General features: G+C 49.2%; 1 protein-coding gene across 4 annotated transcripts in view; it reads left to right on the forward strand.

Moving 5' to 3' along the window:
* The first annotated feature begins 1,259 nt into the window (after positions 1-1,259).
* The window catches only part of GIT1 (GIT ArfGAP 1), a 49,796-nt gene continuing 34,753 nt past the window's right edge, over positions 1,260-16,302 (forward strand). For 2 of the 4 annotated variants that reach the window (XM_066635175.1, XM_066635176.1), the window contains exon 1: positions 1,260-1,422. In XM_066635175.1, the coding sequence (XP_066491272.1) occupies positions 1,371-1,422 (52 nt within the window). In that variant the 5' untranslated portion in view covers positions 1,260-1,370. The remainder of the gene's footprint in view (positions 1,423-16,302) is intronic. The other 2 variants (XM_066635173.1, XM_066635174.1) reach the window with 1 other exon arrangement.

The following is a 16,302-nucleotide window of genomic DNA, read 5'->3' on the forward strand; positions in this document are numbered from 1 at the left end:
CAGGGGGTAGCAGTTGCACAGGGCAACAAGCTTTAGGGGGCAACAAGTTGAGCTTGACACTAGTGGCCAAAACTGTGAAAACTTAGTACATACGAATAATACCATCACCATCATGTTATATATCATTGGAAAGGTAATTTAATGCAGAATGCAATGAAACAAACAACATTAAAATATCTGTATGCTGTCAAAAGGTATGAGCAATTAACCAGAAAATGAAAACACAACTGCCTCAAGCAACAAAAAGTGGATTTCTTTAACTCAAAACTGACCTATGTTCTGAGAGCCAATGGGATGCTATTCCATACAACATGGAACCAATAAGGTCTTATTATGAGTCAGCTCTCATTTCCATGCAGCATAATACAGCTGCTCCTGCTAAGGGTGAAGAGGCCCTTTTTCAAGTGGTGTACTTCTTATATTTAGCAGAGAGACCCCTCTTCACCCCAGTACAGTGTCTCTAACCAATAAGGGGCATACTTTTTATTTACTTAATTAAATTTGATTTTGTCGTGGAGGGGGGCTACAAAATCTTCTTTGATCCTAGGTAGCAGATGGATGCCTTAGCTATGCCACTGGCTGGGGGGAGGTGGCAGATCAAGTGGGTGGTGAGCAGCTGGGGGGAAGAGGTCGGTTACCCCCCAATTTGTACTTTAAAAAAAAATCCAGGACATGATGTCACTTCTGGTTGTGACATCACTTTGGGGCATCATTTGGAGCCGGGCTACACGATCATGAGTTACACCACTGCTCAGAGCCCAATCCTATGCATGTCTACTTAGCAGTTAAGTCCCATTATAGTCAATGGGGCTTACTCCCAGGTAAGTGTGCATAGGACTGCAGTCTGAGAGCCCAATCCTATGCATGTCTACTCAGAAGTAAGTCCCACTATACTCAATGGGGCTTACTCCCAGGTAAGCGTGGATAGGACTGCAGTCTGAGCCCATGTCTACTCAGAAGTAAGTCCCACTATACTCAATGGGGTATACTCTCTGGTAAGTGTGGATAGGACTGTGCCCCCTCCCGGGGAGAGCGGACCCAGGCGTCCTGCCGTCCATCCTCCTGCTGGCTCCACCCCGTCGGCGCACCGGGCGGTGGCCGCGAGCGGCGGCGGCGGCTGCGGCGCTCCCTTGCTCGGTGCGCCTGGCAGGGCAGCGGGGCTGGCTCGCTCCGCCTCCGGGGAGGCTGGGCTTGCCTTGCCTGCCTGGCTTCCTGCAGGAGGAAGGGAGGACGCGCGGCTCGGCTTGGCTGGGCTCGCCTGGCTCCGCTCAGCCCAGCCCAGCCCAGCCCGAGAAGCGGCGGCGGGATCGGCGCCCAGGCCGGCCGGGGCGCAGAGCGCACGGCCCGCGCTGGCCGCGTCCCCGCTGAGGATGGCCCGGAAGGCGCCCCGGGCGGAGGTGTGCGCCGACTGCAGCGTCCCAGGTGAGCGGCGGGCGGGCGGGCGAGCGGGCGAGGAAGGCGGGGTCGGGCGGGCCTGGCCTGCCTGCCTGCAGCAGCCGTCGCCTCCGACACCGCAGCCGGTCAGGTAGGGCGAGCGCGGCTGCCGGGCCTGCTGCTGCTGCGGCGCGCCCAGGGATGCGCTGGGGGACCCTCGGGCGAGCTGGCGCCGGGCAAGCAGGCACAGGCGCCGGGCTCCCTCCACCCCTTGGCCGGGGGGAGAACCCAGGCGTCCTGCGCTCCCTTCTTCCTCCTCCATCCAAGCCAGGCACCCTCCTCCTCCCCTTGCCAGGGCTGGAACCCGGAGGGCTGCTGCATCCTGCCCAGCCTGTCCCTGGGCTCTGGTGGTGGGAGGGGGTCCGACCCCTGCAGCGCCCCAGAGGACACGCCCCCACCGCCCCCTCCTCCTCCTCCTCCTCCTCCTAGCCCCATCCTAGGAATAGAAGCCAGGCATCCTGGTTTCCAACTCCCCCCCACCTCACCTGTGGGGCTAAGGTCAGGACCCAGGTGTCTGGGCTCTTGGGGGGGTAGAGCCCTGTCACCTTGACCTGCACACCTGATTGTACATGGTTGGAAAAGGCACCCAGGACTCACCCCCAGCCTGGCTTTCCTCTGGCCCAGGTCTCCTTGGTCTCCCTCGATGCCCCCAAAGGTAGTACTTCCTGGGGACACCCCTCCCCCAGCCTTGCTATTGACCTCCCGCTCAACTCAGGCTGCCTGGCCTGAGATTTCCAGGGAGGGGGGATGTAAGCACCCCAGGGGCAGGGCCCCTGCCTCTTTGTGTTGTTGTGTTGCTCCATAAGCGTTTACACATGTGTGATTGTGCCTTAATACCAAATCAGGCCTGACTTATGAGTGTAGCATGAGGTTTTTGTTCCCCTCCTCATTTTGTCTGGGAGTGGGAGGGCACTGTTGGCTCCAGCTGGTTGGCTGCTGTCTGTGGTTCCTAACTAGTTAAAAGTGTGTCACACAGGAGTGGGAGGCAAGTGGCACTTCTTTCCAGCTGTGATGTCTGAAATTCAGTCTTTCTCTCTCTTCCTCCCCCACTTCTGTTTGCCTGGGAGGTGTCCAGAGACCTTTTTGGGGAGGGGAGAGGAGAGAAGCTTTTAGCAGGTGTATGTCTTTCTGGCATGCAGTGAATACCCACCTGGCATAGGGCAAACTAGGCCTGGCTCACCTGCTGCACGTGGACATTGGTTGGAGATGTCAGACCAGCCCCTTGTCTGTGTCTGTCCTGCCTGGGATTGGGCAAGGAAAGAATTGGCCCTGATTCAATGGCAACATGTGCCCTCTTTCTGTCCAAGTTGAGACCTATGGATGGGTCTTTGCCCATGCTCTGGCTGATTGCTATAACTGGGATCCAGAAGAAATGTTCTTAGTCTAGTGGACTAAAGTCTAGATCTGGGTTCCCAAATGTTCAACTGCCAAGTCCACGTCACTCAGTCTTGCTCTTTTGGTGAACCAGAGTGGGTCAGTGATAGAAAACATGTATATTTTTTGCATAACTCTTAGGAATGTTAAGTAGAAGGAAAATGTGTCCATTTGAGGGGTGGGGGGCTTGCTATGTCTTTGGCTGAGCTCTGGGCAAGAGAGAGCAACTTGGCCATGCGGTCTCTTTATCTACAAAGAGGTGGTGTATGGTGGCTGGCAGGGGTCAGGAGAGAGAAGGAATGAATACAGGGAACATGTAGTTACAATGCACCTGAGCTCAGTGGGCTGGTCAGATTGTGTAGCTGGATCAGACTTCTCTATGTGCCATAGTTTGGGGACCCCACTGTAGGATATACAGCCTGTCTCACTTGCTTAAGCCATGCAATGCATGTAACTCACTTGATATCTCCACACTGGATGACCAAAGTGCATGTAAAACATTGGCTGTTGGAGGGATATGAAAGTTCCGTCCTGTCTGGAAGTCTGTTCACACATGCAGGTTAGGACTTGGTGTTGGCTGTCATCAAGTGATGAACCCTCAGATGCGAACCAGCCATTGTAGTGGGACGGTCTGCGTCACATCCATTTCTGTGCTTCTGGAATTAGACACTTGTAAAGGAGAGAGCTACCTGTAGCTATTGGCAATGATAGCTAAATTGGACCCCCATGTATAGAAGCAGCCTTCCTCTGTCAGGTGCTGGGGGGGCAGACACAGGAAAACTATCATTTTCTTATCTGTGAGCTTCCCATAGGCAACTGACTGCTCATCATTGGAATCGGAGTGCTGGGGTAGATAATGTAGTACTCTGCCGGATCGGATCAAATCTGCCTTGTCCAAGCAGCACATCTTCCAGGGTCACTTGCAATGTCTCAGAACACTATTGGAGTGGAACTCTATGTGTGTGACGCTGAATATGTGTCCACATCTTCTGCACTGTGGCAAGGGATTGTGGGGCATGCAACATGGATTGCATTCTGCTTGTTGACTCCCTTAACTATTTGCACCACAGTGGTGATTACTTTGGTGTTTTGTGCTTTTTGGCTGAGCTGGAATACATTGTCTGCAAGCAAGATGGAACTGGGGTGTATTGTGTTATGTGCTTTTCCCAGAATCCTTTAAGATGCCCTTGGTAACTCTTAGTTTATGCAGGGAGAACTTTGCCCATTGCACCACGTGGAGCAGAGGGACTAGAGCCCTTTGAGAATTCCCTGCATGGGACTGGGAGACCTTATCGTGGAGCAAATAGTAGAGGAAGTGAACAATGGAGAATAAGGGATGAAGAGCAAGGAGGCCCATTTCCTGCAGAGGGAAAGAACAGGGTCTTGCTCTCTTCTCTTCCCCCTCCCTGGGTGTCTGTGCAGGGGGCTTGTGCAAGCCATGTGCTTTGTCTACAGAGCTCCACAAATACCCACTATGCACCCCTTGTTTCAAAGAGAAAGTGTAGACTACCACTCTTGGGGAGATGCAGAACACATGCGCTGCCTGGGTCTTCTCCAGGGTCTCCAGTGAACTGTGCAATATTCTTGGGTTGCTGTCTGAACTGACTTTAGGATTTATTCTTTGGCTAGACCTAGGCCTGCGACCAACTGCTTACTCTTTTGCCTTGCCTTCCGTTTCTTCTTGTTGCTTCTGTTCCTCCTTCCCATCTTTGATTTATATGCCAGCTCATTGGAGTTGGAGACCTTCCTTTTTTGCTCCTGTGATTCTGTTAAAGCAGTACGTACTTTGCTGGTACTATGAAAAACTTAACAATAATGCTTTATTAAAATTCTTTTGCATGTCTAGGTGTGAAGGCGGTTGTGGGGGTCTGTGTATATTCTATACCCTCTGCCTCCCCAATAATTCTGCATTTATAAGAAATTGTACAGATTGTGGCTGAAATTCTATGCATGCTTTCCTGAGAGTGAGACTCATTGAATATAATGGGACTTACTTCTGAGTAAACATACATAGGATTGCACTGTAAGTATGTTTGCACATGTGTTTTATATAGTAGCTCGGGACTTGCTTGGCCAATCAAGGTTTTAGATTGTGTTTGGTTTAAACTGAGCAAGAGGTGGAGTACCATGACTGGAGAGAGGGATAAAGCTTTGGTTATTGCCTACTACTCTGATAGCTGTTCTCTGTTCAGAATGACTTGGAAGTGAGTATGTGATAATGTAGTGTTAGATCCCCACAGGTGGATCTGCCCAGTTGCTGTTTGTTTTACCATGAAGACTGAGAAGATTCAGGATGGTGTGGTGGTTTGGGAATTGAATTTAGACCTGGAAGATCCAGGTTCAAATCCCCACTCAGACATGAAATTTCTTGGGTGACCTTGGGCCAGTCACTAAACCGCACCTGCCTCTCAGGGTTGTTATGGACAAAAGGAGGGACGGAACCATGTATTCCACCCTGAACTCCTTGAAGGAAAGGTGGTATAAATGTGTGAAAAATAAATGTTTCTTATTTTATAAACCATAAAAAACCATTGAAAATCATGCAGAATAGAAATAAATTACCCGAAAGCAGCATAAAAATTTACTTTCTTGGCTTAACGGAGCAAGGAAGAAAACAAAATGAGCATGGCCATAATTTTTCATATGTTCTCAAGAATACTGATAATGTTGTAAAAGCCCAAAGTTGGACTCCATCACAGAAGGTTGGGCTGCTTCAGAACCTTGTGCCTAGGAAAGACTTCTGAAGAACTTGAGAAACTGAGGCTAAATTCTGGCGCCGTGAAGGAGACCTCTGTGCTTCTGCAACTTACCTGCAGATGGTGTGGAAATGAATCTTGTTTTCTCAACACAGAATGGAGCAGCTCTATTTTCAGAGACATCTGTTGGGGTTTTTAAGAACATAAGAACAGCCCCACTGGATCAAGCCATAGGCCCATCTAGTCCAGCTTCCTGTATCTCACAGCGGCCCACCAAATGCCCCAGGGAGCACACCAGATAACAAGAGACCTCATCCTGGTTCCCTCCCTTGCATCTGGCATTCTGACATAACCCATTTCTAAAATCAGGAGGTTGCGCATACACATCATGGCTTGTACCCCGTAATGGATTTTTCCTCCAGAAACTTGTCCAATCCCCTTTTAAAGGCGTCTAGGCTAGGCGCCAGCACCACATCTTGTGGCAAGGAGTTCCACAGACCGACCATACGCTGAGTAAAGAAATATTTTCTTTTGTCTGTCCTAACCCGCCCAACACTCAATTTTAGTGGATGTCCCCTGGTTCTGGGATTATGTGAGAGTGTAAAGAGCATCTCCCTATCCACTCTGTCCATCCCCTGCATAATTTTGTATGTCTCAATCATGTCCCCCCTCAGGCGTCTCTTTTCTAGGTTGAAAGTGCCCCAGCACTTCAACTCATAAGGAAAGTGCCCCAGCCCCGTAATCATCTTAGTCGCTCTCTTTTGCACCTTTTCCATTTCCACTATGTCTTTTTTGAGATGTGGCGACCAGAACTGGACACAATACTCCAGGTGTGGCCTTACCATAGATTTGTACAACGGCATTATAATATTAGCCGTTTTGTTCTCAATACCCTTCCTAATGATCCCAAGCATAGAATTGGCCTTCTTCACTGCTGCCGCACATTGGGTCGACACGTTCATCGACCTGCCCACCACCACCCCAAGATCTCTCTCCTGATCTGTCACAGACAGCTCAGAACCCATCAGCCTATATCTAAAGTTTTGATTTTTTGCCCCAATGTGCATGACTTTACACTTACTGACATTGAAGCGCATCTGCCATTTTGCTGTCCATTCTGCCAGTCTGGAGAGATCTTTCTGGAGCTCCTCACAATCACTTCTGGTCTTCACCACTCGGAAAAGTTTGGTGTCGTCTGCAAACTTTGCAACCTCACTGCTCAACCCTGTCTCCAGATCATTTATGAAGAGGTTGAAAAGCACTGGTCCCAGGACAGATCCTTGGGTCAAACCGCTTTTCACCTCTCTCCATTGTGAAAATTGCCCATTGACACCCACTCTCTGCTTCCTGGCCACCAACTAGTTCTCAATCCATGAGAGGACCTGTCCTCTAATTCCCTGATGGTTAAGATCTTAGAAGTGGTACCAGGGCCCAGGTTTGCCTGGGGGTAGATCTGGCCCAACTTTTGAGGCCTTACTATGCCAAATGCCCCCCCCCCCACTGGAAGGTCAGCTGTTCCCCTCACCTCTCCTGCTCCCTGGACTTGAAAAGGAAGAGGGGATCAGAGTAGAAGAGGAAGGAAGGAAGGAGGGAAGGTGACGGGCTAGATAAAGTTGGAGACCCTTCTTCTTTTTGCAGTGTTTCCATCTTCCTTTTTTCAAATCCAAGGAGTGGGAGGAGGAAGAGTGGTGGAGACAGGCCCCCTTCGCCAGTAACTGCTTTAGTTTGCTTCATGGATGGGCAAGTACTGGGTGGGAGTCCTTTTCCCAAACCCAAGGTGTGAGACTGGTGGTTATTCATTGCTGAGCAAAAACGCTGTGCATATACTCAGAGATACCTTTTCTTTTCATTGTTAGTTTACATATTCCATTTTGACTTTAAGAATAGGATCTGGGGCTGAAGAAACCTGAATCCAAACCATGATGCCCTGCTAGACAGAGCACTCATAAGAACATAAGAACAGCCCCACTGGATCAGGCCATAGGCCCATCTAGTCCAGCTTCCTGTATCTCACAGCGGCCCACCAAATGCCCCAGGGAGCACACCAGATAACAAGAGACCTCATCCTGGTGCCCTCCCTTGCATCTGGCATTCTGACATAACCCACTTCTAAAATCAGGAGGTTGCACATACACATCATGGCTTGTACCCTGTAATGGATTTTTCCTCCAGAAACTTGTCCAATTCCCTTTTAAAGGCGTCCAGGCCAGACGCCATCACCACATCCTGTGGCAAGGAGTTCCACAGACCAACCACACGCTGAGTAAAGAAAATCCCACTCCCAGCAATCCCTGTTGGTTAGGGAATTAGTTTGGCTGAGTTTGGTTTTTTGTTGGTGCCTAACAGGGCAGTGGCTCCTACTGGTCACTATAAATGACTTGCCCCTCTTGTATTGGATCTGGGGGTGGGGGACATGGCATTTTGCACTCCTTTCTATAGCAGGTACCAGGGCATTAAGGATTTCCAGGACGGGGTAGCCCTGTAGGATGGCAGTGTATGTCTCCCCCCCCCCCACACACACACCATACATGGTAGCCAGGGCTGGAATGGTGTTGGCATGCCAGGGCCTTCCCAACACGTGTCCCCATTACAAGCTGTTCTATGCCAGCGGCTCCTGTAGGCTGAAATGGCAGACATCTGCCAAGGCAACTCTTCATCACCATCTGTGCTGGACATGCCCACGCTCATCCTTCAAGACTTAGGAAAGGAGGGCTGGGAAGACGAGTGCTCGGGGCTGTGCCTCTTGGCTCCCTGGGATGGAAGAGCATGTGTGTGTGCATCTGCTGAGAATCCCCATGGCAAAGGGAGCCAGCATCAAGAAGGATGTACGTGTCCTGAGCACCAGGGCTGCACAGTGCAGCAGGAAGGCCCCCTGGTCACAGTCTTCAGAATCTGCGCAACCATGCGCGTGGGGAATTTCTGGCCCACCCTCTGCTACCTTTAAGTAGACAACAACAATTGTCTTCCTTAACAAAGGATCTTGGGATGACCACATCCTGCTTCCTTCCCTGGTAGCAGTCTGTGTGAAGGGAGGGTGCGTGCCAGCAGCTCATGTGGGCAAGAGAGGGCATTGCAGTCCCAGCATAATATATAACGCCTACTTGTTCCAGAAGGTAAAGCTATCAGACTACTAATCCGTGGCTTTGTCAATCTCGGTAGGTCTGTTAGGATCAATAATCATACTGGCTGTGGTCCTCAAATGTTTTAGCACTGGGACCCACTTTTTAGAATGACAGTCTGTTGAAATTCACTGGAAGTGATGTCCCTAATCTCGAAGTGATGTCATGGCTGGAAGTGACATCATCAAGCAGGAGAATTTTTAACACTGCGATATGACCAGATCAAATCAAGTTAATTAGAAGTTTACAATAACTATAAGTTTAAAAATTTTATTTGAAAAGAACCCTACTAACCCTCCCAAATAGCTTCTGATCTGTTAAAAAAATTATTCAACTATCACAAAGTCTGCAGTCCTATCCATGCTTTCCTGGGAGTAAGCCCCATTGACTATCATTGTTAAAAGCATATACATAGCAATCTGTTAAAAGGACAGATATGAAACATTTCTTCAGATGCAGTCACATACCATGGTAGCATTGTCTAATATATTGAAAATAAAATACACATTGAAATGAATGGGGACCCACCTGAGATTGGCTTGCAGCCCACCTAGTGGCTCCTGACCCACAGTTAGAGAAACACTGGGCTAATGCAAATCTCCATATGCAAAGATAATCTATCCCAAACTGAGGGATGGAAAGGGGGGCAGTGCTGCGTTCTACCTGCTCGGCTTATGAATGTCCCAGGCAAATTGGATAGCTGCTGGAGACTGGACAGGTTTGCTGTGCTGGAGAGGCCTCTGGCCTGATTTGTTAGGGATGTTGTTGTGTTTTGAAGTGTCCTGTCTGTCCCAGGAGGCTTGATCAGCCCCTGCCGGTCCAAAATTGAACTGAAGCCTCTGTGAACCTGACAGAAGTGTAGACCTTTCAAATGAAACAACCAGAGATGCTCTGTAACAGGATTCTCTGCCTCACCCCCCCCAGTCCAAAATAATGGGGCCATGCAGTCTCATTAACCTCTGGAATTCACTGCCACAAGATGATGGTCCCTAGCTTAGGTAGCTTTTAAAAGAATTGGATTCATAGAGGTTAGGCTTATATATAGAATTACAGCCACTGGACACAGTGGGCTTACTTCTGAGTAAAACGAATAGCACCATTTTCAAACACCTCTTCTTCTGTAGAGGACTATTAGTTAGGGTAGCAAAATGGAAAGTCCATATTCAGGGGCAGTATACTTCTAAACATCACCTGCTAAGGACAAACGCAAGAAGCGGGCCCCTCCTTCATGAGACCGAGTTTCTTGGACGCATTTGGCTGGTTGCCATTGGGAACAGATTGCTAAATTAGGTGGACAAGCTTTGGTCTATTTGAGCAGGGCCAGTCTTGACATCTTGTGAGTTCTGGATCTGAACAGCAGCTGGCAAAACTAATAAGGGGATGTTGTCAAGTCTCAATTTTTCCCCCCTTGACCACCCATGGCATGTGACTGCCTTTAGGTGAGGGGGGGATGACAGCCCCATTCTTTCCATCTGCTACAATTTGAATCTTGCCAGTCACACCCAAAAACCAGGAAAGGTGTCCAGGCCAAGGCAGGAAGGAAATGGGGGGAGGGCCCCTCCAGGCCCATGAGCTGGGCTTCCTGTACTGGTTCTGCTGGTGATGGTCTGCACCTTGTTCATCATGGACCAGATTTGTTGCCCCCTTTGCTCAAGCCCAATTTGGGAGTACCAAACCAATCATGCCATTCCTAGAACTTTCCCCTCTATCTCAGTTTAAATTATTACAGTAGGTGGTGATGGAGATAGAAACCCAGGAGTTGCCCCCCTTGGGAGGGATGCTCTTTCTGCTTTGTATTTGCCCCCCAGTTCCTGCTTGGTACTGTGTCTCCTTTACCCCACCCAGCTGCGGGGCTCAGACTGTGTTGCTGGCTTGGGCACGATGCTGGAGAATCTGCTTGGGATTCCCTGTTGCTTGGGCGGTGACTGCAGCATCCGGTGGCAAAGTATTCTCCTCTTGGGTGAGCATGGGGTGGGATGCTGCTGCTTCTGGGGAGCCCATCTGGGCGGGTGCAGAGTCGAGAGGTATCCTGCAGCCAAGGCTGTCGCTTCTGCCCGGCATTGTTCAGTCACGTCCTGGAGCTGCCCGAGGCCTGCACATCTTCGCCAGGAACTAGGCGTGGCAATGGGAGACCTTAAGAGAGATGGAATCTTGCCCTTGCAGGACCCAGAGGCCAAAAAGGAAGCTGAAATCCTGCTGTGCCCAACCCCTTTCCTGTCCCTGATGTGGGGTTCTGTAGAGACGCAGCTCCTCTGCTAGGAAGTTGGCCAGCTTGCCAGCTTGCAGCGACCAGCAAATCCTTGCCAAGGGAAGGAAGCTCCAAATACAGTTTTGGTCACTTGGCTTCTCTTCCTTGCCTGCTCTCTGTGTACTTAAAATAAAATAAAATTCTGTTCAAGAACTGAGTTCTGCAGCATGCACGAATTCTAGGAGTTGAACAAATCCGCATTATTTCTGCACTTTTGCAAGAGCAAGATAGAATACTAACTTGTATACAGAGCAAGTTAGTATACAGCACAACTTATTCTGATTCTGCTCGTGGCGGCAGAGGGGGTACTGGAGGGGACTTTGTTACAAAAAAGTGGTCTCCGTTCAGACCGGAGCTTGCCGTTCTGCTGGGTTGCCGCATGACTTCAACAGAGATCAGGGGACAGAGACACTCTGGGCAGTTGCATCTACTGCCTGGTGTCCCAGCAGGCTGTGCAACAAGATGTCCGGGCAGACGCAACTGCCCAGAGCGCCCCTGTCCCCCAATCTCCGAAGTCATGCTGTGACCCGGCGGAACAGTAAGCGCCGGTCATGAGGCAGAAGGGTTACTCCAAATCCTGGATCTGGCTCCCGGGTTTGGGTTTGGAAGGCCCTGCTTTATATGACACTTAAATCCCACTACTCACCTACTAGAAACGGTGTTCATCTACCCCTCTGGTTGTTTTTTTCCAGCAGTAACTGTGCACATCCTTTCAGGTGTGATTTTTTTTTTGTAACCATGAGGCTAGAATCTTGATTAAATTTTTTTTTGTAAAGAAAAGGAATCTTGAGTTTTGTGCCATCATCATTCGTTCCCTTGTGCTCATGTGATATAGCCCCGGTTTTAACTAGCAAACATTCGGATCTTTGTGATGATGGAAAATCTCATCTCATCAGTCAAAATGGGAAAGAGGCCAAGGAAAACCTGAGGACTTCCTCTTAACAGAGGCACGTTCCGTGTATCATGTAGGGGAAAATAACACTCAAGAAGCAAATGCACTTATTACAGTGACTGAAGTCCTAGAGTATTGATGAGAGTTGGAAGACTTTTAAATGTTGGTTTGTTTTCCGAACATGGGAATCTGCCTCATCCTGAGTCAGACCCTTGGTCCATCTAGCTCGGTATCGTCTGCTCTGATTGTCAGCAACTTTGAAGGTTCCAAATAGAGGTCTTCTCCACCTGAAGTTACTGGCAAGGGATTGACATGGGACTTTCTGCATGCAAAACGGGTGCTGACCCAGTGATTTCCAGTCCCACTGCTAGTTGTGATTGTGCAGATGTTATCCTTCAAAGCCTGTTAATTCTGATGGAGACCTTTCATTTTTAAAGTGCATATAAAATAGACAAGAGCACGCACAATTTCTAAATGTACTAAATCTAACTGTACTAAACTTCAGATAGAGAGGGCAAGAAATGAGGTGATTTATTGGAATATACCCTCTCACTATCACTGGAAATCTTGCCCAGTCCCTACCTTTGGCATCTGCAATTTGTTAGGCATTACTTTCAGACAATGAGGGCTAGCAGCTTGCTTTTCTAGATCATGAAAGCTGAGGTGGTTAGGCTGTTGAATTCTGAAATCAATATCAAAAATTGGCTTGTCTAGAATGGAGGAGTCCCCTGACTTGGCCATTTAAATTCCTAGGGGTACTAAAATTCCAGAACCCATAAAATAATCCACAACTTCTTCTAAATCTAAAATAGAAAAGTTCTGTAGAACTCAAGAATTCTACAGAACTTTTCATCAGTCCTTTTGTGACCACCTGGTTGAACTCAAAGGCTCACTGTTTTTAGATTTCTGGTCCCAAACAAGCATTCCTGGCTTTGGATTGTGGATTTTTCTTCTGAAATGGTTGTGCAACTTTAATTATAAAAGAATCAAGAGTTTGCAGAGAGGATGGCGAAATTGAGTTTCCCTTGTTTTTAAGGTAGGAGCAGTTGACTTCAGTCCTGTCCCTGTCTATTCAGAAGTAAGTGCCATTATAGTGAGTGGAGCTAACTCCTGGGTAAGCGAGGGCAGGATTGCAGCCTCAATTACTAACAGTGGTCTGACCAAATACTTTGCCTGTTTCTTCCTCAAGTGTGTGAATTCTGGCTACCGCCAGGCATTTTGCTGTTCCATTTTCCTTCCTGGATTGTGTGCCTAGCACTGGCAAATCTTAGCATATAGTGGTGAGCAAGTTCCTAAATACTTGTTTCTCAGAATGATCTGGAACAATATTCAGATAATGCAAAGTCCAGGTACGTGACATCTGGGGCAAGAGTGCAATGTCCAGGTTGGGACGTTGTGTGTTCTAATCCTGCCTTTTTTTGAGAGTTCAGAAATGCCAGAGGTTGCCCATTTATAAGGCAGTTACTTGCTACCTCCCCACTCCATGAATCTGGGAAAAAAAAAAAAAAAACATCAGTGGAATGAAAGAGGAAGTGTGACCAGAGACCAACTCTCCTCTCCTTCACACTTCCTCTTCTGCTCCATTTTCATCTTCAAATCTAGGGCGCTGGAGAAGAAGTAGCGATGTCTGATGTTCTGCTGCATAGGGAAGGGGCAGCATTTCTCCTGCCGCTTTGGTTGCTGGGGGTGTGGGATTGTCCTTCTGAAACGTTTGCATTTAGTCATGGGCAATGTGGTTTGGTGTGGAGTTAGCACAAAGATGGGAAGCAATAGAGGAAACTGACCTGAGTGTCTTCTGCCAAAGGAGTCTTATTCACAAGACAAGGAATTTTGTTGGAGCCCTTAACTGTACACAGTTGGGAGGGGGGTTGTTTGTGAATGGATCCATGCCAAATACACAGACAAGTCCAAATGGGAGGAAAAGGGGGAGTTTGCTAGAGTTCTGCATATTACTATTTCCATCTGCTGCCTGTACTCCAAGGAGGTCAGGATGGTATACATAGCTCATCACCCTTGCATTGTAGGTTAAACTTGATACAGGCCATAGGGGGAAAAAATATGGGGAATCAATGCACCCAGTTTGTCCTAAGTTGCTCTGTATGTTGCACCTTACATGGCTGAACCTGGCAGGATCAGGATCTTGGTTGGAACAGTGGCAGGCTGTGGAGCTGAGGGTAACTCAGTAGGTCTTAAAGGCCAGAGAGCTGTGGGTGTAATCAGGGTTGGTGCCAAGGCTAGGTGAGTGAGGGCCCAATCCTATCCCCCTCTCCCTCTGGCATAACAAGTGTTGTGCTGGCAGAGGCTGCTTTACGGCAGTCACAAAGCAGCCTCTGCTGGCACGTGCTGCAGGCCCACTGGTAAGTCCCATCTGCTAGCAGAGACCTGCTGGAACAGGTAAGGGGGTTAGAGGATAGTGATGGCAAAACAGGGGAGGTGTGGCTGGAGTGGGGCAGGGAGGAGGGCAGATCAGGTGTGGGATCAGCGACAGCTGTGCATGCTTAAATCACAGCTCTAATCCACCTTCATGGATCAACACAGACTTGTGGCAGGGATTGGGCTGGCGCAAGCCCAAGTTGACCCACAGCAGCTGCTGGGATCACTCTGGGGAAAGGGGACAATTATTCCCTTACCCCGAGGAGACCTCCAGCAGCCAAAAATTCCCTGCAGGATACAGCAGTAGCCGTTCCAGTGCTTCTTCATCACTGCAGAAGGTTTAGATAGGATTGGGGTATGAGTAAGGCTGGGGGTGTGTTCTCTCCCCCCTCCTCTTGCATTTCTTCCTGGCCTTTGCTTCCTGCTGACCTTTCAGCTGCACTCTGTTCTCTAGCTGTGGAAAACAGTTTCTTGTCCTGCTGTGCAACTCTCCCCTCCTGCAGGCTATGGGATGAAGGGGTAATATGGGGAGGGAACTGGTGCTTATTTGGAGTGCGTCCCACACATTGCATGCACAAGATCCCAGGGTCTCCACTTCTTCGAGTAGGGTTCTTGTGTAGCAGGGCTGGGAGACCTCCCTGAGGAGTCCCCCCACCCCAGAGCTGCTTCCAGTCAGAGTTTTCGCCCTAGGTGGATAAGTGGGCTGACTTGGTACAAGATCACTTTGCCCTTTCCGTTTATACATCAGATGTAAGCACTGAACTGGAGAGGGGATCCATTTGCATGGTCATGTCTTTCCTGCTGGCCAAATTCTTCCACGTGATGGTGAGCTGGTCTGTGTGCCTAGGGAGCAGCAGCCTTCATTGTGGCTGGACTTTTCCCAGCAGGTGTCAAACAGGTGGGGATCTGGGGGAGGTGCCATGGGTGCATGTCCCCCAAACTGTCATGCCAGCAGGGAGAGGTGCCCACTGGGATGAAGAGCAGCTCAAGCACGACCAGGAGGCGGAATGGGAGCCCAGGTCTACCCAGCAGGTAGATCTGGGCTGCAAGTCCAGGTGGGAGCCCAGGTCTACTCCGCCATGGAGGCCAGTTCAACCGGGAGCCCAGGTCTTTCCACCGGTTTGACCTGTGCTCTGGAGTTGAGGCTGAGTTCATCCCCCCCCCCCCAAACACTGGATCTGTCCCGGTTTCAAATGTGGTGGCTTTGGTTAGCTTTCCTCCACGTAGTTGTAGATCCACTTCTGCCGTTGTGTGGAAGACTTTCAGTTTGTTTACTGGCCCAGAGAAACCTAAAATTGTTTGGGAAGAAATGGTTCCTATCTCCTGAGGTAACAAGTGCCTCCTCCAGGATCAGTATCTAGCCTGTCCACAGCCACTCTTGGTGTGACCTTAGGGGTTACTTTTTGCTCTGTCCAGAAGCAGCGCACTACATAACAGCATGAATGTAGCAGTGTGTGTAATCTTTGTGTAGTTAGCAGGATGTAGACTGAGTCCCATGACTTGGTCCTAAGTCACACTGAAATCACGTCTGTCAAAGACTCAGATTCAACTTGGGACCAAGAATCCAGGACTTGACTTGGGACTCAAAGCTACTTCGGGTCTGAGTTGTGCTATGTGTGTGTTTCTTGCTTGCTTTTTAAAATTGCTGCTGATCAGCTGAATGGCAAGGAGCAGGCATCCAGAAGTGCCTTCTCTTTCTGCCCAGCTGGTTGGTGTTGCCAGGCTGGCTGTGGGCTTTGATTGTCGCCAATCACTCAATTTGAGAATTTGAGCAAGGACTTGAGACCCAAGGGTAGGGATCTGAAACTTGACTTGAGATTTGGGGTTAGGGACTTGAGTACATCCCTGGTAGTTAGCACGTGTTGTGTGCTCTATTCTGCATTAGGAGTGCATCTATACTTTAAACATTTTTAAACTGCCCTTCCTCCAAGGAGCTCAGGGTGGTGTGCCTAGTTCTTCCCCTTCTTTTGTACTTGCAACAGCCCTGTTAGGTCGGTGAGACTGAGAGTGAGTGACTGGCCCAAGGTCACCCAGGAAGCTTCATGACGGAGTGGGGATTTGAACTCGGACCTTCCAGGTCTAAATCCAAATTCCGAACCATGGCGCCATCCTGGCTAACTGCCATACCAAGGTATGTAATCTTTATTTGTGTAGTTAGCATGTGCT

Source organism: Tiliqua scincoides, chromosome 8 (genome assembly GCF_035046505.1).
Source record: "Tiliqua scincoides isolate rTilSci1 chromosome 8, rTilSci1.hap2, whole genome shotgun sequence".
Lineage (NCBI taxonomy): Eukaryota > Metazoa > Chordata > Lepidosauria > Squamata > Scincidae > Tiliqua > Tiliqua scincoides.